The sequence below is a fragment of the Loxodonta africana genome, chromosome 7 (assembly GCF_030014295.1).
Source record: "Loxodonta africana isolate mLoxAfr1 chromosome 7, mLoxAfr1.hap2, whole genome shotgun sequence".
Taxonomy (NCBI): domain Eukaryota; kingdom Metazoa; phylum Chordata; class Mammalia; order Proboscidea; family Elephantidae; genus Loxodonta; species Loxodonta africana.
The window spans coordinates 49,665,249-49,682,299 of NC_087348.1; the positions used below are offsets into that span (position 1 = coordinate 49,665,249).

At 42.3% G+C, this 17,051-nt stretch overlaps 1 protein-coding gene across 1 annotated transcript in view; it reads right to left on the reverse strand.

Annotated features, from left to right (window-relative positions):
- KIAA1549L (KIAA1549 like) overlaps positions 1-17,051 on the reverse strand; it is a 133,482-nt gene that overhangs the window by 80,524 nt on the left and 35,907 nt on the right. Inside the window, exons 9-11 of the mRNA XM_064289439.1 lie at positions 16,896-17,047; positions 12,390-12,561; positions 4,592-4,755 (exon numbers count right to left, since the gene is read on the reverse strand). Of these exons, the coding sequence (XP_064145509.1) occupies positions 4,592-4,755; positions 12,390-12,561; positions 16,896-17,047 (488 nt within the window). The remainder of the gene's footprint in view (positions 1-4,591; positions 4,756-12,389; positions 12,562-16,895; positions 17,048-17,051) is intronic.

Sequence of the window (17,051 nt, forward strand, 5' to 3'; positions counted from 1 at the left end):
AAATGTCTGTTCTTTTCTGTCCTATGCACTGGTGCTATGTGAAAGAGAACAGAGCCTTTGGATGACTTGATCATGTCCCTAGAATACTGAATTGTCTGTTCCTCCCCAAGCAATTGGTCACCAATTGACTCAATTCCAGAAATGTTTCTTGGAGTTGACCTTTTCTCCCCACATCCACCGTTCCATTGTTTCCTGCACTGGTCTTATTGCTCCTATTCATCTTTCTAGGTCCACCCTCAACAAGCCTCCAGTGTTATCATCCTTAAAACCATGTCTGGTCATGTCACTCCCTCATGAACAATGTTTGATGGCACCCAAACTCTTTGGCAAGGCATTCAAAGCCCTTCACAATCTGGCTGCACCCACCTGCCCAGCCTCATCCCCTGGCTCCTTTTCTGCTGCACCCCCATGCCCCATTGTCCAGTTCACTTCAGTTCCAACAACAGTTATTGAGCATTGTGCTTGCCGTTGAAGATATAAAGATGAATAATATAAAGATGAACAACAAATGGTCCCCTACCCTCAAGGGACTCACAGTTTTGGCCTTATTCAGTATTACCTGTACAGTACTGAACATTGCATAAATTATCTAGTTCAAGAAGGTTGGTATTATGAATCTTTATAGACGAAGAAGCTGAGGCTTCTAGAAGTTAGGCAACTTACCTAGGCTTACACAGCGGCTCTGTTGTGGACCTAAGATTTAAACCCAGTAGTATATGACTCAGAGCCTGAGCATCTAACCACAGCTTTATGATTCTTCCCATGACCTCTCCTTTCCTTCTATAGTCTGCCATCTTGGTTGGGCACCTCCTACTGAGACTCTTGGCCTGTAGTGAGGCAATGACCTTCTCTAATGGCAGCAAGGCTTTCCAAGATCCCCGTGAGGTGTAGAAGGTGGCTCTGATCCTATCTCCCAGTCACCCTCACTCTGTCTGGATTTGACCCCTTACCCTTCACACTAGGTTGGAGTTATCCACTGGGTACTTCAGGTGACTAGATTAGTGATGATGAGAGTGCTGAAAGAGAGACATTAAGGAATGACAAGCGTAAAAGATGGCCATTGCTATTAGGTTAATAATAACAATCCAGGCATATGTTTGGTACTTAAAGTCCATAAAACACTGACACCTCATTTCATCCTCACAATACCCCTATGAGGTAAGGAGGAAAAATATCACCATCTTCCTTCTAAAGATAAAGAAAAATGGAAGTTCAGAGAGGTTCAGTGACTTGCCCAAGATCACACAGCTAAGAGGTAACTAGTCCCTCGGTTTTCTGACTCCCAGGACAATGTGGCCTTTCAACTCTCAACCTTTGAAAGTTACCTGAGATGAATTAATTTCCATTGGATGCACATTAGTGACTCTTGGCAACGGCAAAAGAAAAACAAAAACATTATGAAGTACGTATAGGTGCTTCAGTGGGATTTTATAAAATTATCAAATCAAAATAATCTCCAATAATTACAAAGGTAGACATGTTACCCAGACCTTTTAAGAAAAAAGCATGTGTGCTCAAATAGACCAACTTGCATATAATATTTATTATATGGCAGGCACAGATCAAAGCAATGTATAGGTAACTGAATCTTCATGATAACTTGTGAGTACTGTTATCACCTCCACTTTACAGATGGGAAAACTGAGGCACGATGAGGTTATATAACTTCCCAAGGTCATACAGATAGTATGCAAGAGAGGAGACAGTTGGCTGTCCTTGGGGGGTGATTGTCCCAAGCAGATTTTCATGCCAACCCTTGCAGGCCCTCCCTGCTTCATCCTACATCAGGGTATGGCCCCAATTACCTTCTCCTAAGGTTGCCTTTTCCAGGTGGCACATTCTCTTCAATTATATGAAGGGAACAACTGGGAAAAGGCTGCAAATCCAATGATAAGGGATACAGAGAACTGAACTAGGAAGAAAAGAGGTGGAAAAGGCATGACTCCTGGCCCTTCTGTATGTATCATTTTCTCAACATTCTCCCTGCAGAAGCCTAGCTGACGACAATGGTAACAGGTTACGTCCATAGTACCTTGTCTCTGGAGAAGGGTGCAGGCATCCACGCCCTAGCCTCAGCTCCCAGGAAGGCACATTCACCTCCTCTGCTTAGCGTGTTAATTAATTACTGAGTCTCAGCAAGGATCCCCAGCACTGTCCTCTGCCACTGGAGCCTGCAGTCCAAAGACACAGTGATGCCCCTGGGACCATCCTCCGAGTTCATGGATTGGTGGCGAGGGCTAACTCTCTCATTCAGCCTTGTCCCCTTGGCATTAATTGAATTCTGCTCACACACACAAGGTTGTAAGAAGCGATGTGGGCAGCTCTCTCCTCCCTCCAACACTGCAGTGTGCCTGGGTTGCAATGGCAGAAGGACCTCGGTGAGAACGAGACAGTTCCACTCTGCTGGTTTCCCGTGATAAAAGGGTTTTGGAAAGCAAAATGCATAGCCCAGCCTCACTGAGGAAGAAAACAATCACAACCACCATTACCACCACCACCACTGCCAGCACACATAAGTGAATTCAATCTTCTCATGAAACATAAGTATGCTTGATTTTCAGTATCGGCCAGGTATCTCAGAAGCACAATGCACCGGGTGGGAACATGAAAGGGGCTACGAAAACCCACAAACATTCATTGGCTCCAGCTTCAGGCAGCTCTCCAGCCAGAAGGTATGCTGAAATCGTGTACTGCCCAACTCAGCTTGGCAAATTAATAAAACTTTGGTTTAATCTGTATCACAAAAATACTATTTACAGCCTCAGTACGGCGTGTTTTGCATTCCTGGGCTAGGCTGCAATTAGATTCTGGTAATTACTGTTACATCTGAAAGGCTCAAGTTGTAACTAAGCTAAGATGGAACAGAAATGCCCCTGCTTGGATAATTTTCCAACATACATTTCTTACCAACATCATACTGTAACTGGGAAGCGGGTGCCTTTGTGGCAACAGAAATAGAACAATCTTCCTCGGGGTTTGTCTATTCAGTACACAGTGTCTAATCAAGCTGCAGCTCTGCAACAGGTGTATCAGTTTAGTAAACAATGGAAATCCTTTGATTTCCTTTGCTGAAGCGAGGTGTGATCATCTGGAAAGAACTAAGCCTGTAGTGTGGCTCCCAGCAGGGACGATCTCCACAGCTGCTGCACATTCCAGTGCATATGAAGTGCAAGATGTATTCACTGTTTCATTCCTGCACAGGCAGACCCAGCTCTGAAGTTCAGAGCTGGAAGGGGATTTCTACTTGCCAAATCTCAAGGTTCTGGCAGGTGTGTAATGTAGAAAGAGCTCAGGGACTCAGACATGTGCCTGAGTCACCCCTCTGGTGCTCATTATATGACTCTGGACAAGTCCCTCAGATTCTCTTTCTCTTGGGTTTCTCGGCAGCACAATGAGAATAATAAAACCTGCCCTAACTATGATCTACCTCACAGGGCTGCTGTGATGAGCAAAGGAGGTGATGAACCCAGAAAAGCCCAGCAAATTCTAAGGCATTATTTAAACATCGGGTATTACAAGTTATTATATTTCTCTTGGTGGATATCATGAAGGGAGAGACATGACTGGAAAATTAGCCTTCAATGTCTCCTTAATCCATGCCCCTCCCAGTCAGTGGAGGTGGAAGGTACAGAGAGGTGGCTTCACTGGAGGAGGACAGGCTCCAGTCAGGCTTCAGTCAAGCCACAGAACTGGAGTTTGATGGTTACCTGGCCAAGGTTCTGCAGCTAGTCCACCATGGCAGCCTTCGAAGGTACATCATTCCAGCCAACGGAAGAAGGGCTGTTTTTGAGGGTCTAATATCCCCAGAACAACCCTGCATTGGGAGCCAAGGGACTTGGTTCTATATAATCAGTTCTTCTACTTACTAACTGTGTAACCTTGAAGGAGTTGCTTCTCATCTGTAAAAGGAGGGAGTCAGATTAGATGATCTAAGGCTCCTTTCAGAGGCAGGGGTGGTTCAGTGGTAGAGCTCTGGCCTTCCATGCAGGAGACCTGGGAATGTACCTCATGTGAGGCACCTCCCATCTGTCATTGGGGGCTTGTGTGTTGCTATGATGCTGAACAGGTTTCAGGAGAGCTTCCAGACTAAGATGGACTAGGAAGAAAGGGCTGCAAATCTATTTCCGAAAATCAGCCAGTGAAAATCCTATGGATCACCATGGTCCGATCTGCAACTGATCACGAGGTGGTGCAGGATCAGGCAGTGCTTGGTTCCCTTGTGTATGGGGACGCCATGAATCAGGAGCTGACTCCATGGCAGCCAACAACAATAACAAGGCCCCTTTCAGGTCTATCTAGTTCCTACCTGTCTGTGCCTCAGTTTCCTCACTTGTAAAATAATGGTACTTCCTCAAAGAATTGCTATAAGGATTAAGCAAATTGCTACATGTAAAGCAGTTAGAAGCACTGATGGCAGAGTGAGCATTAGATAAGTATTACCTATCATGTCCTGATTATAAAAATAAAGGGTCTCCTTCAAAATGAGGGCTTGTAAGGATGTCTTTGATGGTATTTGCAATGGCCTCAGAAACCAGAGGGGAAAGACAGGAAGAGCTGTGCAGGCCTGGGTTCCTGCTCTGCTTCCGCATACCTTTGCCCTCTGAGGCAGGTTCATCATGGTGTCTGGCTTGAAGTCGTTCTTGTTCTTCCTGCAGAGCACGGCAGTGATGATGATGATGATCACTGTGACCACGGCGATGGGCGCCAGCACCGCAGCAATGATCCACAGGTTGTTGGGCGGGTTCTTCACAACAGCTGTGGGAAAGAACAAGCAGGAAGCACGTGACGAGCAGCACTGAGGAAAGGAAGAGGGAAGTGACCCCAAGACAAATTCCTCCCAACCCAAGTCATGGAAGGGGAGGGTGTGGAGGTTAAGAGGGTTTGGGGTCAGAAAGGTTCTGCCGCTGTAGCTGGGTGACCTTGGCAAGTTACTCGAGCTCTCTAAGGCCTAGTTTCCTCATCTGTAAAATGGGGCTATCATTATGTGAGGAATCAATGACACAAAGTACATGTGGTGATTTGGCACAGCATGTGGTCCCCAGTAGGTGCTCAATAAATGCTAGTCTTCATTATTGTTAAGAGGAGGAGGAGGAAGATGTGTCATTGCTAACTTCCTCCACTGATGATACCCAAGAGCCAAAGGAGGAGAGAAGAGATCTAAGGATTAGAAGTAGGTAGTAAACAACAGAGGATCCCTGATGGAGCAGGAGAACAGTGGGATGCAGACCTCAAATTCTGTTAAAAAGACCAGACTTAATAGTTTGACTGAGACTAGAAGGACCCCGGAGGTCATGGTCCCCAGACCTTCTGTTAGCCCAAGACTGAAACCATTCCCAAAGCCAACTCTTCAGACAGGGATTGGACTGGACTATAAGACAGAAAATGATACTGGTGAAGAGCAAGCTTCGTGGCTCAAGTAGACACATGAGACTATGTGGGCAGCTCCTGTCTGGAGGGGAGATGGGAAGGCAGAGGGGGACAGGAGCTGGCTGAATGGACACGAAAAGAGAGAGTGGAGAGAAGGAGTGTGCTGCCTCATTAATGGGGGAGCAGCTAGGAGTACATAGTAAGGTGTATATAAATTTTTGTATGAGAGACTGACTTTTTTGTAAACTTTCACTTAAAGCACAAAAAAAATTAAAAAAAAGAAGTAGGTGGTAGAATCAGGAGGCAAAGGCTACAGAGAGATGAACCTCTGAGTAAGCAATGAATAAAATACAAAAAGAGTAGGTGTATCTCCCCCAAAATAGCTGGCAGGGGAAGTTTGAGAATGCCTCAGTCTAATTAAAAAAACCAGGCTGTCCTCAGAATCCGAGTAAAGAAAAGTGTAACCAAAGTGATCGTCAGTAGAAAGCATGTGTCATCAGGACAGTAGGTGCCTGCAGTGGTGGAAGTGGGATTAATTAACCTAGGAGGGGCAATGGGGTGAATGTCATACTCTATCACAGTACGAATTTGCGTTACAAAACTGAATTCATTTGTCAAAGCTCATCAAATTCTCTACTTAAGATCTGTGTACTTCAGTGTACGTAAATTTTGCCTAAACATATCATAAACAAACACTGAACTGTAGTTAATGATATGCATGCTCAAGTATTTAGGGTTGAAGTATACTGATGTCTGTAACTTATTTTGAAATGCATCAAAAAAAGTAAGATGGATGGATGGTAGGATAGATTGTGTGATAACAGAAATATAGTAAAATATTGACTTAGAATCTAGGTGGTGGGTACATAGGTGTTCACTATATACTTTTTTCAACTTTTTGCTAAGTTTGGTTAGGAAAAATCTAAAAGAAAGAAGGGAAGGAGGGAGAGAGGGAGTAAGTGAGGAAGGAAGGAAAGGAGGGAGGAAGGAAAGAAGAAGGAAAAAAGGAAGGAAGAAAAGGAAAAAGGAAAAGGCCCTCAACGTGAGATCAATGAGTCTCCCCCAGGATCACTGGTGGGAAGCTTGGAATAGTTTGGTCCAATTGAAAAGTCAAAATGACCAATATGTTCTTAGGATTGGAATAAAAAACAATAACCAGAGTGATTATCTGCAGGAAGAAAGTTATCATCAGAAGGAAGTGGGGTCTGCAGGAAATCTAGAAAAAGGCATAAAAGGCAGGCATGAACTTGTCCATGCCAGGGGAACATATGCTGACTGGCAGACATGAAGAATCTGGTCAGAGAGCAAGCAGGTCTACCTTGGTGGACAAGAGGGCTGCAATGGGCTCTTTCAGCTTGGTGATAATTGCCCATTAATACCACCAAAGTTCTCTTCTCTTTCACTTTTTAGATGATTCAGAGCTTTGTGAACTGGTTCATTCCAGTTTGAACCTCTCCTGAGAACGTGCATTTCCACCCCAGATATACTGAATCAGAATCTACATTTTGATAAGATCCCCAGGTGATTCTTATGTATAACTCCCTGGGAACTTGTTAGAAATGCAACCGGTTCAAAGCACTGAGATGAGCATCCAGACTCATGGTTTTAAACACCATCTGTGCTCTGATGATGCTGATTTCTATATCTCCAGCCAGGACCTCTACCCTAAACTCTAGACTGCTATATCCAACTGCATACTCAAATCTCCAAGAGGTAACTCAAACTTAATATACCTAGAACCAAACTCTCAATTTCCCAGCAAACCTGTTCTTCTTGTGATATTCTCCACTCCAATAAATGGCGATTCCTTCCTTACATTGTCCCAGGCCAATAACCTTGACATCAAAGCTTATCTTTCTGTTTTACTCTCACCCAAAATCCTATTCATCAACAAATCCCGTCACTTCCACCTTCCAAATATATCCAGAATCTTCACTTCTTACCACTGCTACCACTGTGGCCCAAGCAACCAATATCTCTTACCTGAATTACTGCAATGGTCTTTCTCCCACGGAGCTGCTGGATGGATTCTAACTGCCAAACTTTATTTAGGTTAGCAACCAAGTGCTTAACCGTTACACAACCAGGTCTTCTTTACATGCTCATAGTAGATACTCAATTAAATGTTCAATGAATGTATAAATGAATTACATTATCCGTTACAATTTGGCTCCTCATATAGGCTTTCTTACAGGACAGATTATCAACCAGCTAAAAGGAAAAGTCCCATCTCCTTGGCAGTTCTAGTCATAGTTTAAATTAAGATACTGGCCATCTGGTTTACATATCAAGCTCTTATAAGTCTGGTTAGCATGAGTTGGTCCTCCTGAACCTGCTGATCTCCAGGGAGGTGGGTACTAGACCTGCAAAGCTGAGGACCAGACCCTAGGATATAAAGACCCCACCAGTAAATGCCATGTGGTGAGTACCTGCCTGAGGAGCCAGTCAGCTTTCTCTCTGACTTTAACCACCCCCTGATTTCAACCAGTATCTTGTTAGCCAAGAATTTCCTCTCTTCTGGCTGCACTTGGATTTGAAATACTATTAGTACAAAAGAGCTTCTTTTCCACAGTTTTTATCGATTGGTGATTAATCACATTATTAGCTTCTGAAAACAGCTCATTAGACAATGTACTTCTGTTGACATTAACACTTAATTGCTACTATTTTTAGTAATTCAGTATTTATATGTGAGTTTTATGCCATTAACATTTTTTAAAGCTTACAGCTTCTGTGAAAAGTATCAGTATGCCTCTATTTGGCTATGCTATTCTATCCTGATGGAGAAAAATGTATATATATATATAGCACATTAGAGCATGATCCCCTGAATATATACATTTTTCATCGGCAAGAATGAAATATTTACATGTGTTTGGCTTTTACTCAGCTGTATTTTTTTGGCAGCTGTATTTCATCTTGGTGCAGTATGTAAAATCCCTTCACCTCTACGGAAATGCGGAGAGAACAGATTTATCTTTTGCACATTAATAAATTCATTTAATTGTCAAAATGATAGTAAAGTTAGGTCAACTGAAGCCATCCAAACCCAATATATTCATTGGCATAATGATCTAAAAGTACAGAGTCATGGACAGAGGTGAAATGGAACAAATGGTTAATTTGCAAAAATTGCAGTAGAGGAAGATAGAAGGAGCCAAAGTTTACTGAGTGGCTATGTGATGGGCTCTTTGCTCACATGCTATTCTGATCCCAAGTTTGCAGATGAGGAAACTGAGCCCCAGGGAGGTTAGACATTTTGAAGTCATTTCTCTGAAACAGTACACAATGTAAGTCGTTCCTGAGTTAACACATATGAATGGAAGTACACGTGTCCCCGCAGAAGTATTTGTCAGAGAAATGAAGAATAATCCAAATTCATGATAAATTATTCTCACAGAAAGCAAATGTTAAACAGGGGAAAAGAACCCATTAAAAAATGTTCCCAGCAATGCAAAATAATACAACCATTTTGGGAAACGATATGGCGCTTCCTTAGAAAGCTAGAAATAGAAATACCATATGATCCAGAAATCCCACTTCTAGGAATATAGCCTAGAGAAATTAAGAGTCCTCACACAAATAGACATAGGCACACCCATGTTCATTGCAGCATTATTCACAATAGCAAAAAGATGGAAACAACCTAGCTGCCCATCAACAGATGAATGGATAAACAAACCGCAGCACATACATACAACAGAGTATTATGCAACAATAAAGAACAGTGATGAATCTGTGAAGCATCTCATAACATGGATGAGATGAATCTGGAGGACATTATGCTGAGTGAAATAAATCAATCACAAAAGAACAAACATTGTATGAGACCACCACTGTAAAAACTCCTGAAAAGGTTTACACACAAAAAGAAACAATCTTCGGTGGTTATGCAGGGAGGGAGGGATGGAAAAACACAAAAAAGAAAAAAATAAAAAATGTTCCCAGCTTGTTTTCATGCTGTCACCTTTGTCTCAAACATGAGTTCCTTAACTTGGTGTGAGTCAATGCCGGGAAGACTGTAGCCCAGTGCCCAACAGCTAGTGAGTGCTCTGTCCATGTTTCTCTCCTGCCTAAACCCTTCTGTGGCTTCCTACCCCACACACCACTCCACTTGGGGCACTTCTGCACCTTGGCCCCTTTGTCTGCACCCCTGGCTTCATCTATCCTTCTTCAGTGGCCGCTTTGCTGGGCCTCAAACCCTTCAAACATCTCCTGTCTCCAGCTCTATGCCTGGAACCCTGCTCTCAGATATCCTCAGGGATCATTCCTTTGCTGCCTTCCTTCAGATGGTCACTCAAAGGTTACTTCCTCAGTAAGTATCTCCCTGATTCCCCTCCCTGTTGTCCCCTAGCCCTTTTCCTGTTTACCTTTCTCCATAACACTTATCAGCATCTAACATATCACTCATTTATTTTGTTTATTTGATCTGCACACTAGGAACATCAGCTCCACGGGGGTAATGGTTTTGTCTGCTCTGTTCTGTTGCATCCCCAGGGCCTACAACAGTGCCTGGCACATAGTAGGTGCTCAAAAAAATTTGTTGAAAGAATGAATGAATGAGAGTTCCTTCTCCTAGGGTCAGTCTATTGCTTTCTTTAAGCAGCCTTTTTTGAGATAAATGTCTGATGGCCATGTATGGTAAACCACTTCTAGCTTTAATTTGCTTCTTGTGGGGAGACATTTCCCTACCCCAGCAGCTGGATAACCACCCTGAAAGGCCACAAATGGAACCTCCATCTGAAACATAGCCACTTCTAAGGAATCAAGTGCTGCTCTGTTACTCAGAGGTGGAAAGGTCAAGTGGCCACTGCCCACTCCCATCTTGGTTCTAGAACTAGTGATTTAGAAGGCACTGGAACACACAGGGAAACGCTGGTGGTGTAGTGGTTAAGAGCTACGGCTGCTAACTAAAAGGTCGGCAGTTTGAATCCACCAGGTACTCCTTGGAAACCTTATGGAGCAGTTCTACTCTGTCCTTCAGGGTTGCTATGTGTCGGAATCAACTCGACAGCAGTGAGGTTTTGGGAAACACACAGGGCATTACAGTCTCCTTCACAGGGACAAGGTGGTCATTCAACACTGTGGTTCTCTATTCAAAGTGCCGACCTCAAAACTATTAGGAGAAAATGGGACTTAAAAAATCTCTGTTCCTCCTCTTTCTCATTGGCTTGTCTCTTCTCATCTGCTCCTGGAGAGCGGAAACCTACAAAAATCCACATAAAGAGGATGAAGCAAAACAGATGAAACAAGTGGTTGACCAGAGACGGGGACAGAGCCCAAAAGGAGGGAACGGGAAAGTGCAAAAGAAGAGCATTTTGGTCAGAAAAGGTCATTTCAAAACTCAAGAATACAGAGGGCAACCATCATTCCTAGGCAAAGAAGAAGTGAAAACCACCACAGCATGTGGTCTGGGCCATCACCCCAGAAGCAAAAGTCATTCAGGAAAAAGGGAGAAGACAGGAGGGAAGGAAAACCATGAGCCAGGCATCAAGTTCTCAAGCAGCGTGGACACCAACCGGGAAATCAATGGAAGATAATCTCCCATGTCCTTTATGCTGTTTGTTGCCAAATACTGAAATTTCTATCACAAAAGCTCTCACCTTCCACTCCTCATTTCCTAACTCTCTTTTCACTTATAGTCCTCCTTTGGACCCCAAACCCTTGGGCCATGGTAAGGCCCTTACTTAATGGTCACACCATATTCCGTCTCCTATTCTGACCCTTCCTGGACACTGCTGACAGAGTTGTTGTCAGATGCCATCGAGTCGGTCCCGACTCACAGCGACCCTATGCACAACAGAATGAAACACTGCCCGGTCCTGCACCATCCTTACAATCGTTATGCTTGAGCTCATTGTTGCAGCCACTGTGTCAATCCACCTTGTTGAGGGTCTTCCTCTTTTCTGCTGGCCCTGTACTCTGCGCTGGCAGAGCAACCTCCCTAAATAAGGGCCAGTTCCAATGATATTACTCTCTGGCTCAGAAATCTGTAACAGTTGCACTCAGCTGATCATACAATGCTACACTCCTTCCCTTGCCACTCAAGGCCACAGTCCCCCAGTCACTACACCTTTCTAATTGCATCTGCTCCTCTACCTGTTTCCTCATTCCAGGCAATCTGAACTCCCAGTTTTCAAGCACACCTGGTGCTTTTCACCTCCAGTCTTTTGCTCACACTGTACCCTCTTTCTGGAACACACAGCCCTCCTGCTGAAATCTCACAGTGTAACACAGTTAAGAACACAGGTTTGAAGTCAGGACAATCCAGATTCATATCCTGGTTGCCAAAGTACTAGCTCTGTGATGCTGAGGAAGTCATTTACCTTTATGGAGCCTCGGTTTCCTCATCTGTAATTTGGAGGTGACTAAACTCTGTTGCAATGAGAGCAGAAATTGGTTTTTTTTTTTATATAAAGCAACTAGCACAGTATCTGTCACCAGGTAGCATATTCAAAGTGGTAGCTATTATTTTTAATATCCTTTCTCTATTAATTCTTTCCAGGTGCCCCATTCAATGCAAACTCTGTTGATTTCTATGTCACTTTGCCTTCCAGCAGCACTTTCCTGCATTGTACCCCTTCATACCTGCATTAACTTCCTCTCCTCTTCCAGGTCTTGCTCACTTCTGCACGTCCTCCAGCACCTAGCACTGTTCATGGAGGACTCTATAAATATTTATTGAATCAAATTATCTTGAATTCCCCCGGCATACAAATATAATCTCGGCCACTGTGATTTTTCTTAGCTAGTCAGTAGATTACATTGAGGAGGAAGAGTGGGTACGACTTGGGGGCCAAAGCAATATCATTACCATCATTCTAATATTCAAAATATTCCTTGCCCAAAACCTATTGCTTTAAGCCACACAGGAAACATAGCAGATTGATTTCAGAATCTTCTATCAGCAGAAATATGTTTACCTCTGGGTCCATTAACACGGGTTTGAGGAATCACTTTGATTTGCAGAAGACATTTAACAACGGCATTAAAAATAAAGCATTAAAAGGCTGTCCCCTTACGATCAGCTTGCAGAAGGACAACATGATGCAGGGTCAAGGCCATCCTCTGGGAGTCGATGGTGCTCAGGATCTTGGCCGCTGCAGTCCCCAACAAAGGCTTCCCGTTGTACAGGGTGTAGTAAGTCAGTTCCGCTGGGTCCTTCGGCCCCGGCACACGCTGCATCTTTACCATCTTTCGGAAAAAGAGAGGCCATGTTTACAGGGCATCTGGCATTGACCTTGCATTTGCCCCTGCATTCACCCCTGCCATCAGCGGGCTCTCTCCCAACTGCTGCAGCCTTCAGCAGTTAAGTGGCCCCACAACGTGTGTTTTAGACTTCAGTCTTTGTGTGCCTCCCTTTCAGCAACAGCTCAAGAAGCCCTGCTGTGGGTGGAGGGGGAGATGGGAAGAGAAAAAAGATTGCGAAAATATGAACATCCAGAAAGAACAATTCGGGGTTGGAGAAGGAAACACTGGAATGCTGATGTTTCCCAGCTTCCACACAGGACTCTGACCTCAATTAAAAACAGGCCGTCACATTAAATCAGGACATGCTAGGTTAGTCTCAAACACAGCTTTTAATTTCAAATTCCTGCAACTGCCAGAAACGAAAAAAAAATTAAGGTATATGTTCGTGACTCAAAATATGGCTGATAAGAACAGTACTTGGGACACGGTGTCCTTTTTCTAAATTAACATTTGTTATCTTTTCTCACTTTAAAAGTTTGACATATTCACTTCAGAAAAGATGAAAATCCAGAAAGGCATAAAGAAATAAAATAAAAATCATCTGCAATTCCTCTATCACAAGCTAATTATTGTTATCATTTTGGAGTATTTGCTTCTATTCATTGCCTTTTCCCACACAAATCTTTTTTTTTCTTTTTATAAAATTGTTTATCACATCCTATATATAGTATCATGTCTTGCTATTTTTTCTTGTATCCTTAAATGGCCTTAAATATAACAAAAGCATAAATGTTAATTTCTACACGATTTCCAATGCGTATCTCATGAATTTACTTAACAACTCCTTTACAATTAATCATTTTAATTGCTACTAATTCTCAGTTTTAATGAACAATTTATAAATATTCTAAATACATAAAACATAAATGTTTATACCTACGTAGTATTCTATTATATAGGTATCTCATAAACATACACTTAACTGACCCTTTATTATTGAACATTTAGATTATCAACTTTTCACTACTATCATTAACAATCGATAAACATTATAATATAGCATTTGGCAAAATATGTACTACAGAATACGCATTTCAGAGGATATTAAAAATATTTTTTAAAATATAGCAGCTTTGTTCATAATAGCAAAAAACTGGAAAAATCTAAAAATCATTAATAGTAGACTGTGAGTTAAGGTATAGTCATACAATGAAATATTATAGTGATAATAAATGAACTACTGCTATTTATATCAATATGTGTAAATATAAAAGCCTGATATTGAGTGAAAGAAATAAATCACAGGATATAAAATTCAAAATCAGGCAAAACTAAATGATACACTACTTAGGGATGCATATGCAGGTGTCAAAAACTATACAGTAAATACAAGACCGATTTAACACAAACTTCAGAATCACATTGAACTCTGGCCAGAAAAAAACAACCAAACCAGCTGCTGTCGAGTCGATTCTGATTCATAGCGACCCTATGGGACAGAGTAGAACTGCTCCACAGGGTTTCTAAGGAATGGCTGGTGGATCTGAACTGCCAAACTTCTTGGTTAGCAGCTGAGCTCTTAACCACCATGCCACCAAAAGGAGGTACAATCAGAGAAGGCACATAGGAGGGGCTTCTGGGGTAAGTAAGGTAAATGTAATGTTTTTGCCTTTGGGTTGTGTGTTTTTTTTTTAATCAGTGTTCTTTAAGCTCCTATATTTTTTATATGAGTTTCTCTATATGCTATATTTAGCAATTAAAAAAAAAGATATTACTACAACACAATAAAAAATGGGCAAAAAATCCAGCCATAAAGCTCACAAAGGAAGATATCTGAATAGCCAACTGTTGTTGTTGTTGTTATGTGTTGTCAAGTGGTTCTGACTCAGAGCGACCCTATGTACAACAGAATTAGACACTGCCTGGTCCTGCAACATCCTCATAATCCTTGTTATGCTTGAGCCCACTGTTGCAGCCACCGAGCCAAACCATCTCATTCAGGGTCTTCCTCTTTCCCACTGACCCTCTACTAAGCATGACGCCCTTTTCCAGGGACTGGTCGGTCCCTCTTGATAACATGTCCAAAATATGCGAGACAAAGTCTCAACACCCTTATGTCTAAGGAGCATTCTGGCTGCGCTTCTTCCAAGACAGACTTGTTCCTTCTGTTGGCAGTCCATGGTATATTCAGTATTCTTCACCAGCAGAATAGCCAATAAGCACATAAAAAATGCTCAACATTAGTCATCAAGCAAATTCAAATTAAAACCACAATAAGACACCAGTATATACCCACCACAATGGCTAAAAATAAGGAGAACACCAAGTGTTGAAGAGGATGTGGAGCAACGGGAACTACACAGCCAGCTGGTAATAGTGTAAAATGGTACAACCACTTTGGAAAAAGGACTAGCAGTTTCTTAGAGCACTAACACACACTGATTCTATGAAGTAGCAACTCCACTATTTATTCAAGAGATACAAAAACATATGGCCGTAAAAAGACTTGTAGAAGAGCGTTCACAGCAACTTTATTTATAAAAGCTAAAACCTGGAAAAAGCCAAGTGTCATTCAATGGAAGAATGGATAAACAAAAGATAGTATACTCATATAAGGAAAGATTATTCAGCAATAAAAGGGAATAAACTACTGAATAATGCAACAACACTGATGAATTGCAAAAAAATCTATATCAAGTATAAAATAGTAAAATAGTATAATATTAATCATAGAGCCTAGATAGTGAGTAGATGGGTGTTCATTGTATAATTTTCTCATTTTTTTGCATGTTTGAAACTTTTCATAATAAAGTATGAAAAGTGGAAAGTAGAAAAAGTATTATAATAAAGTATTATGAAAAGTAGAAAGTAGATATTACTGAAAACAAGGGTCTTTTATTTGGAAAGCAGCATATGAAGTAAAGCTGAGATTGCTTTACTGCAGATCTTTTTAGAGTTTTTGGTGTGCAAATACGCTTTGAAAATCTTTAAGAAGGGAATATGGGGTGTACACTTGCCCAGACTGATTTGACCATTGAGCCCCTTTGACTCAGGCCTCCTCATAGGACCATTTTCTGGACACTCTCAGAGAAAACACTGCCCTTACCTATACATCTTTGTGTTCACCTCTATCTCCCAGAGATGAACTCCTAGGAGAAAGTTTGGGACCTTCTCAAAGGCTCTTGATGTCTAAATTACTCAATTGCCCTCCAGAATGGTCGTACCAATTTACTGTATTTGAAATCTACTCTATGCTCACCGACACTGGATAGCACAATTTTACTTATCTTTTGCAGGTGGGAATGGCATCTTGTTGTTAAAACCTGCATTACTTTGATCACGAATGGAGCTAAGTATTTAAAAATCTTTATTAGCCCTATGTATTTCTTCTTCAGACTCATTTTTCAAACATATCAACTAGGGAAGTATCTTTAAATCTAAATATTCTTGAAGAGGGCTCCACGTTTAAAATTATCTGGGCCCAGAAGAAAGGCCTCTGGGTGGAAGGTGACGTAAGCTATGTAGAACGAATTTTATTTGGGGAAACCTGGGAAAGTTATCCACTTTCCTAGTGGGAAAGAAGACGAGGAGAGTGTTAGTACAACCAGGTAGAAGGTGAATGAGCTTTTAAATATCTAAGAACTTCACTCTATGTTGATTTAATAGCAAATGATTCATATCAAGATTTCTCCAAGGGTAATGTTAGAAGGTGATCTGCAGCCTCTGTAATTAAGGATTTCCAGAGTTAAACCCCCATCTGCTTCGTAGACTCTCTAGGCAGCTACAGGGACCAAGTGACCAGAGCACTTAGAAGAAACCAGGGAAAGAATGTCTCCCTGGGGCCTTTTAGACGCACAGAATGTGTTAGGCTTCTTAGGTTTACAAATAACGTGAGGATTGTATGGCAGTTCTTTATCCCCCTCAGCTGAGGTAAATCCCATTTTGGAGCTGTCTGAGTTCTAGAGACTTCCTTTCTGTCATTTGGAGATCTGTAAATTATAGGGGTCCCGTGGAACCAGAGGGGAAACCACGAACCTGGGCCACAAAATTGACCATTGCTTTACCTGATGAGGTCATTGCAGACCACCAAAGACTCTTCAACCCACAGCAACAACCAATAGGGTAGTGAGCTAGTAGGGTGAGGTGCTAACTCTCACCCTCCTTCGTGCTTTTGATGGTTATGACCATCAGTCGCCCAAACCTAAAAGCAGTGTTGACTAAGTGGCTTAACTAGTTTACAGCACCAGTGCTCTCTGCACACAGCATGACTTACTTAGTCTTGGGAAGCATATCCCCCACGTTTATTAGACAATTCTAGAAGCTTTGCACACACTCACCTGCACGGTGTAGCTTCCCAGGGTGGTGGCCCGTTTAAACCGCTGGCCTTGTTGCTGAGACATCATGAAGAGCTGGGCCAGGCGCTGCTCCATGACCCGGGCAAAGCTCTGGTTGTGTAGGCCCACGAGCGAGTTGTCCACACCCTGCAGCACTGC